The sequence below is a fragment of the Aplysia californica genome, unplaced genomic scaffold (genome assembly GCF_000002075.1).
Source record: "Aplysia californica isolate F4 #8 unplaced genomic scaffold, AplCal3.0 scaffold00356, whole genome shotgun sequence".
Lineage (NCBI taxonomy): Eukaryota > Metazoa > Mollusca > Gastropoda > Aplysiida > Aplysiidae > Aplysia > Aplysia californica.
Genome location: NW_004797626.1, coordinates 700588 through 707856, shown reverse-complemented (window position 1 = coordinate 707856; position 7269 = coordinate 700588). Strand labels below are relative to the sequence as shown.

General features: G+C 41.2%; 1 protein-coding gene across 1 annotated transcript in view; it reads right to left on the bottom strand.

Moving 5' to 3' along the window:
- Positions 1 to 106: 106 nt before the first annotated feature.
- Positions 107 to 7269, bottom strand: part of LOC101858199 (internalin A) — a 12289-nt gene continuing 5126 nt past the window's right edge. The window contains exons 3-4 of the mRNA XM_005103049.3: positions 6235 to 6342; positions 107 to 1531 (exon numbers count right to left, since the gene is read on the bottom strand). Of these exons, the coding sequence (XP_005103106.1) occupies positions 185 to 1531; positions 6235 to 6342 (1455 nt within the window). The 3' untranslated portion in view covers positions 107 to 184. The remainder of the gene's footprint in view (positions 1532 to 6234; positions 6343 to 7269) is intronic.

The following is a 7269-nucleotide window of genomic DNA, read 5'->3' as shown; positions in this document are numbered from 1 at the left end:
AGAGAGAGAGAGAGAGAGAGAGAGAGAGAGAAACAGAGAGAGAGGGAGAGAGAGAGAGAGGGGCGGAGAGGGAAGGAGGGAGAGAAAGAGAGTGTTAGATAGAGAGTGTTAGATAGAGAGAGAGAGAAAGGAAAAAAGGAAACAGACAGACCGACAGTTTATGTGACAGACTGCTAGTGACAATTCAAGACACGGGGCATTTGCTTGGGAGCTGATGTAACATATGACTTAGATTAGTACCGTTACATTTTCCGTACAGATCTGTCAGATTCTGGTACCAAGTCGTGAACGCCATGTCATCACAGGAACACGTGAGAGTGTCGGGCAGAGACAGATAGTTTAGTTTGTTTAGTGTCAACAGAGCCGAGGGTAAACGGACTAGGTGTGTGTAGCTCAGGTCTAAATTGTTCAACTCATGGAGGTTGCTGAAGGCGTCGTCTGCGATTGTTTTGATTGGGTTTCCTAATAAATCTAGGTCCGTTAGTTTCGACATGTTGTTTGAAAATTGTAGTAAGGGAATTACTTCTAGGTCGTTGTCTGAGATCTTTAGATAATCCAGCGAGGACGGGAACTCAAAGTCTGCCACAGATTTGATTTTATTATTGCTCAGATCTAGACTGTACAGATTGGGCAATTTTGATATAGATTCTGGAATAGTTGTCATAACGTTTTCGTCTAGATCAAGGTTTATCAGTGACGTAGGGAGCGAACCCGAAGATGGGGTTGAAATATTGTTGGAACTCAGATATAAATATTTCAATTCGGACATATATAGCAGGTCAGGTATTTGAGTAAGGCAGTTGGAAGAGAGATCGAGGGATCTCAAAGAGTTTTTGTTGGGTATTAGGGCGTGATGTATGTGCTTGTGGTCACATATTCTGTTATAAGATATCTCGAGACGCTCAATACCAGTCAAATTAAACAGAGGGCCGATATTGTGGATGTGATTGCTGTACATGCGTAACTCTGACACATTGCGAGGGGCTTTTAAATCTTTCAGGCTGCTGAGATCGCTTATTGAATTTGACTCCAAATTGAGGCTGGTCAAATCTGTGATTAAAGCCACGACTTCTTGTGGGATATTTGTTAGGTTGGAGCTTGTGATCGTCAGATATTTAATGTGACTGGCTGGTGGGTCCAGTGGCTTACTTCTCAGGTGTCCAAAAGCAACCCCAGACATCTCAAAGGTCTCCAACTTTGGCAGTAACTTAAGCCAGTGTGATGGAAAGTTTGGCATCGTCAGTTCTGACAGACTTAGAGTTTTCAACGATGCTCCGATGCTCGCCAGAATAGTTGTGTTCCATGTGAGGACATGACTATTGTCCCAACGCAAGTACTGGAGAGAACTGAGGTCCATCAAGGCCCACGGTAGGGAGGTCAGATTAGTGGACCAGAATGTGAGTCTCTTAAGACTCTTGGCAGAATAATTGAAGGCGTGATCTGCGATTGTGGTCAGGGAATCTTCTCGGAAATCTATACTTTCTAAATTGTGAGGCAACTCACAGTCATTGACGACTGATATGTTGTTACCCTGAAAAGACAAAATCATATAATCAATTATGGTGGATGATATGTCGTTTTGGACTTACATGTAATTATGATATAGGCTACATATAATCAGATGGAAAAGTGTATACTTCTTACTGAAGTTATTAGTTTCTATATTAGTATAACAGATTGATAACTATAAATAATATAGTATACCGCTTATTAGAGTTATCGGTTGCTTTATAAATATAATTAATTAATTAAGGACTAGTATACTGCTTATTTCAGTTATTGGTTACCAGTCATATGGGGTGCCCATTGTGGATGGGATCGGGTCGGGTCGGGGGCGTTCGCCCCACTCGTCGCCTGCAAATAGACACGTTTGTCTTTGAGGCGACTAGTCGGGCACGATCGGCTTGTGCCACGATATCCGCTTTGCGCCCTCAATCTGGCTACAGACCCGATCCCGCAATCAGTACCCCGTATTAGACACAATACAATCATGTGATTGGTATACTGCTTATTACAGTTATCGGTATACCAGTTAGTCAGACATAATACAATCAAGTGATAACTAGTATACTCCTTATTACAGTTATCGGTTACCAGTTAGACATAATACAATCAAGTGATAACTGGTATACTTCTTATTACAGTTATCGGTTACCAGCTAGACACAATACAATCAAGTGATAGCTAGTATACTGTCCACTGGAGTTATCCGTCATTGGTTTTATCGGTCACCAGTTACCCAAAGTATATTAAACTAATCGCTAGTGTACTGTTGGGTTTTGTTATTTATTTGCAGTTATCCGTTCTCATCAATACACCCTATAATAAATCGATAGTTAGTAAATATCATTTATTAGAGCTATAGGTGGCCAGTTCTGTAAATTATAATTAGAGGATTATTATAGAATACTTTCTAGTGCCCCTGCAGGTGGGAGGCCCCATAGTTTTACTATAGGGAAGTAAAGAATACACCTGCCGTGATACTGCGTGTCATAAGAGGCGCCTAAAGGTGCATAGGTCTGGCTCCCCGAAAAGTGACAGTTTGCGGATGGCCAACTACCCGACCAAGTAAACAAGGAAAGTTATAGAAACACGAACAAACATGCTTTATAATTTTCCATCTTGGGAGACGGAGGAGCTTTTGCATCAGCAGGAACAATGAAGGACAGCGGACAAAGCCGAAAGGACTCTTCTGACCCGAAACCTTCTCTGTCGAACAAGTCTCTCCGGATTGTGTCGTGGAATGTTTGCACCATGTATGAAGCAAGAAAGAATTCTCAAGTGAATTAAGAGATGAAGAGATACAGGCTGCACATTCTAGGAGTCAGCGAAACCCACTGGATACAGTCTGGGCAGAAGCAGCTCAGCTCAGGGAAACAAATATTGTATTCTGGGGGGAGGGGGGAGGGAGACAAGCACCATGCGGAGGGAGTTGGAATTATTTTGAGTAAGTATGCACAAAAGTCATTTAAAGGATGGGAACCACAGGGGGAGAGGATCATCATGGCTTCTTTCACTACCAGAAGTAAGAGGATCAACACGAACATAGTACTGATCTACGCCCCAACAAACGATGCTTCGGATGATGACAAGGATGCTTTTTATAGTCGGCTCCAGGGGATCATCGACAAACTGCCAAGGAAGGATGTCAACATCATAATGGGAGATGCTAATGCCTAGATCGGTCAGGACAACGTAGGTTACGAGGATATCATGGGACAACATGGCCTGGGATAAATGAATGAGAACGGTGAGCGATTTACAAATATCTGTGCTTTCAAGTCTTGTAATCGGAGGCTCTGTTTTTTCCCCTATGAGGATCCACAAGGCTATTTGAGTATCACCGGATGGAGTGACAGAGAACCAGATCGATCATTTTTTAATCTCGCGTAGGTTCAGGCGTTCACTGGAAGATGTCAAAGTACAGAGAGGGGTGTAGACGTTGGATCGGATCATTATCTGCTGCTAGCAAAACTCCAGCTTAGTCTCAAAAAGCATGGAACCAGCACAGGAATCAAAAGAACGAGGTTCCAAGTAAGTCTTTTAGATGGACACAAGAAACAGGAGTTTCAACTGCGATAGAGGAACAGATTTCAACGCTTGACGGATCTTGGTGAGGAGGACATGGAGGTGGAGATGCACTTAATAAAGGTAAAAACAAGTCTTTACTTCAATATGTCTAGAAATTTTCAGTGAGAAGAAATTGGAGCACAAGGAATGGATTAGCGAACAGTCATTGGATTCGATTAACATTAGAAGACAATTGAAAGCAGAGAAAACTGCAAGTAGAACAAGGGGATTAAAAGCGAACGCATTGGAGCAGTACAGGACAACAGCTAAAGATGCAAAGAGATCACAAAGACAAGACAAGGAGGAATTCATGAACAGGCTTGCAGAGAGGGCAGAGGAGGCAGCAGCAGGAGGGAACATACGAATCCTTTACCAGACTACAAAGACTCTTTCTGGAAGATATTGGAAACCAGAAGTAACAGTAATGGACAACGAGGGAAAAACCATTTTTTGGAAACGAAGCTCAGTCAAGACGATGGGTAGAGCATTTCAACAGTCTCCTGAACAGACCACCACCAACTAACCCGCCAAACATCCTGCCTGCAAGAAATAAGCCACCAATCTGCTGTGGTGCCCTATCGAAACAAGAGATTATGGATGCAATTAAGCTGAACAACGGTAAGGCGGCCAGTCCTGATCAGATTCCACCCCAGGCCCTAAAAACAGATGCTAATGTGACGGCAGACCTCCTTCTCCCATTGTTTACCGGAATCTGGAATGAGAGCAAGTTCCCAAAGGATTGGAAAGAAAGACTCCTTGTGAAACGACCTAAAAAGGGGAATCTCAGCAACTGCAGCAAAGAGATATTTTACTACGAACAAAAATTGGAATTTTTAACTCAAATGTGAAGTCAGTCTTGTATGGATTTGAGACGTGGAACGCATCCCAGACGTACATAAAGAGGATCCAGGTTTTCTTAAACAAGTGTCTGAGGAAGCTGCTGAGGATCAAATGGACAGACAGGATCACCAACGAGGAAGTATTAAGAAGAACGAGACAGAGCCCAGTCAGAGATGAGGTGGGAAGAAGACGTTGGCGATGGATTGGACACACTTCTAGGAAGTCAAGCAGGTGCATAACAAGAAAAGTGTTAGATTGGAACCCACAGGGTAAAAAATTAAGGGCAAGACCACGTGGAACCTGGAGAAGACTCACGGAAATGGATGTACAGAAAAGAGGGAAGACATGGGGTGACATCAAACGATTAGCTGGAGAGTGTTTGTTCGTAGCCAATATCCTGATCAAGGGTGCGAAAGGCAACGATGATGACTTCCTTGTGCCCACGTTTTCACCGCTATATCTGTTATCCAGTCCTACCACACATTGAAAACAAAAGGTCAAGTGGTTCGGACACCTCACGCGGATGCCCTCAAACCATCCAGCTCTGAGAGCATACAGCATTAAATATTCTGGATGGAGAGCCAGAGGAAGACCAAGGCGACGATGGAGTGAATCTGTGGCAGACACCCTTAAAGATCATGGGATGTCCCTCCTACAGGCCACACGACTTGCTGCAGACAGACACCTGTGTCTCCCCGCGACACCCCAGGGTACAAGCGGAAGAAAAAAGTAAAGTAAAGTAAGATCTGTTATCTTTTAACTTAATGCAATAAGGAATTCGCGCATGTGTTTGAAATGCTGTTGCCGTTCAGGCATATTATTTGAACCCCCCCCCCCCCCCCCCCCCCCCACAAAAAAAGAACGGGAGAGATGGCAACTTTGCTAATATAAAAAGAGCAGCTTACAATACTCAGAGCATTTGAACAGAAGGGGGACAAGAAGGACCAGAATAGTTTTGTAAAAAAAATTTTAGGGGGACCATCTTACGAGTAGAAAAGGGAGTGGCGATCTAGACCCTACAAAGCAGAGTGTGGCTTTACTTTTGTTAGTATTAGTAAATCGAACATTTAAAACGTTCCCTGCCAACAGATATACGTGCGTGTTATTGTTGCCTTGGCAGGCAATCCTCTTAAGGCGAAATTTTCAGATTACAACAGAAAACTTTCTACACCCTCACAAAGCTCCACGAAAGACATACCTTTCAACATCACCAAAATAGAGTTTAATGCTATGATCAAGGCTTACAATGTTCTTGATTTCATGATTCCTGATAGGAACAGCACAACAATAACTACTTTTCTGTCTCTGATGTAAAAAGTTTATAAACAGACTTAAGTGGATTGACAGCGAAGCTGACGTAATTGGGAGGCATCGTGGTAAAATCAGGCGCTTGTCAAAATAATGAATTGGAAGGAACAGGCATTTTCCGCCAGTTTGTCAATTTTTATCGAATTTTTGTTTTTTGGCTCAACACCTTTTATGTCCATATAAAAACACGTTTCTACGTGAATTTTACTGAAAAACGTTTATCAAAGGCAAAAATTATGTTATTTTTCAGTTTCCAGGACTCTTTAGCTATTGGAGTTATTAAAAATTTAGTTTGCCATTTTCTTGCTAATTTCACTAGTGAAACCCGGCGGCCTCACCCCCTTCAATCGTAAATATCTTGACTTCTATTCAAAATAGATGGGTATTTTTTTTGTTGAAAAGAAAGCCAATAAATAGGCTTTCAGATAAAACTAATACATTTACAAGCTCAAAAATTGACGACCGCCCGATTCCAGCACGTCGTAACACAATTGTCTTTTACTTTGATATACACACCCGAAAATAAAGATACAGTTGAGGGTAGCTTGTTCCTGGTTTGAGGGGCGGCATCTGATCCAAGCCTTTAAATTGGCAGTAAATGGAAAATTCACCACAGGAGCACCGCTGGGGATTAGACATGTGAGTGAAAAATGTCACACCTCACGTGTAATGAAATCATGCTTCATCGACTTAGAACTGTAACGTTTAGACCTCTTATGGTGTAATATAGAATAATAATAATAACAATAATGATAATAATAATAATAATAATAATAATAATAATAATAATAACAATAATAATAATAACAATAATAATTTTATCTACATGATTGTGTATCCATAGTAACGAGGAATAAGGAAATAGAAGAAGACTAGCCTTGGCTCCTACCTCAGTATGTCTTTTCTTGTGAAATAGGTACAGTCCTGGAAAAGGAAACAGGTCATGGCATTGGTATTCTTGTGAATGTTTAATGTACTATAACATTATTTGTCACGACGTGGTGGAGTCAGGCACTCTTTAATTTTGGGGCATATGGAGTCATTGGTATCATCTTAAAACTTATTCATTTGTCTTGGTTTGGAAAAAAAAATTCATTTAATTCAGGATATTGGAGATTTAAAGGAGGTATGCGGGTCGCCTGGTCTCAGAGGTAAAATTTGCAAGAAAATGGCCGCCAAAGTTGAGTTATTTCCTCAGCTTGAGAGTCCTTGGAAACATAGAATTTACATCATTTATGTCTTTAATCAACGTTTTTCAGTACTACCCGCACAGAAATGTGTTCTTTGAAGGACATGAAACGTGTTGAAACAAAAGTTTCAAAACCTGTCCCAAAAAAATGCCAGTTTTCGACTATCATTATTATGACGAACGCGAGATTTCAGCACTCTGCCTCTCATATTACATAAAATACATGGTCGAAATACAAAATAGGTTATGTGTATTGGTGTGTATGTATGTGTGTATGTATGTATGTATGTATGTATGTATGTATGTATGTATGTATGTATGTATGTATGTATGTATGTATGTATGTATGTATGTATGTATGT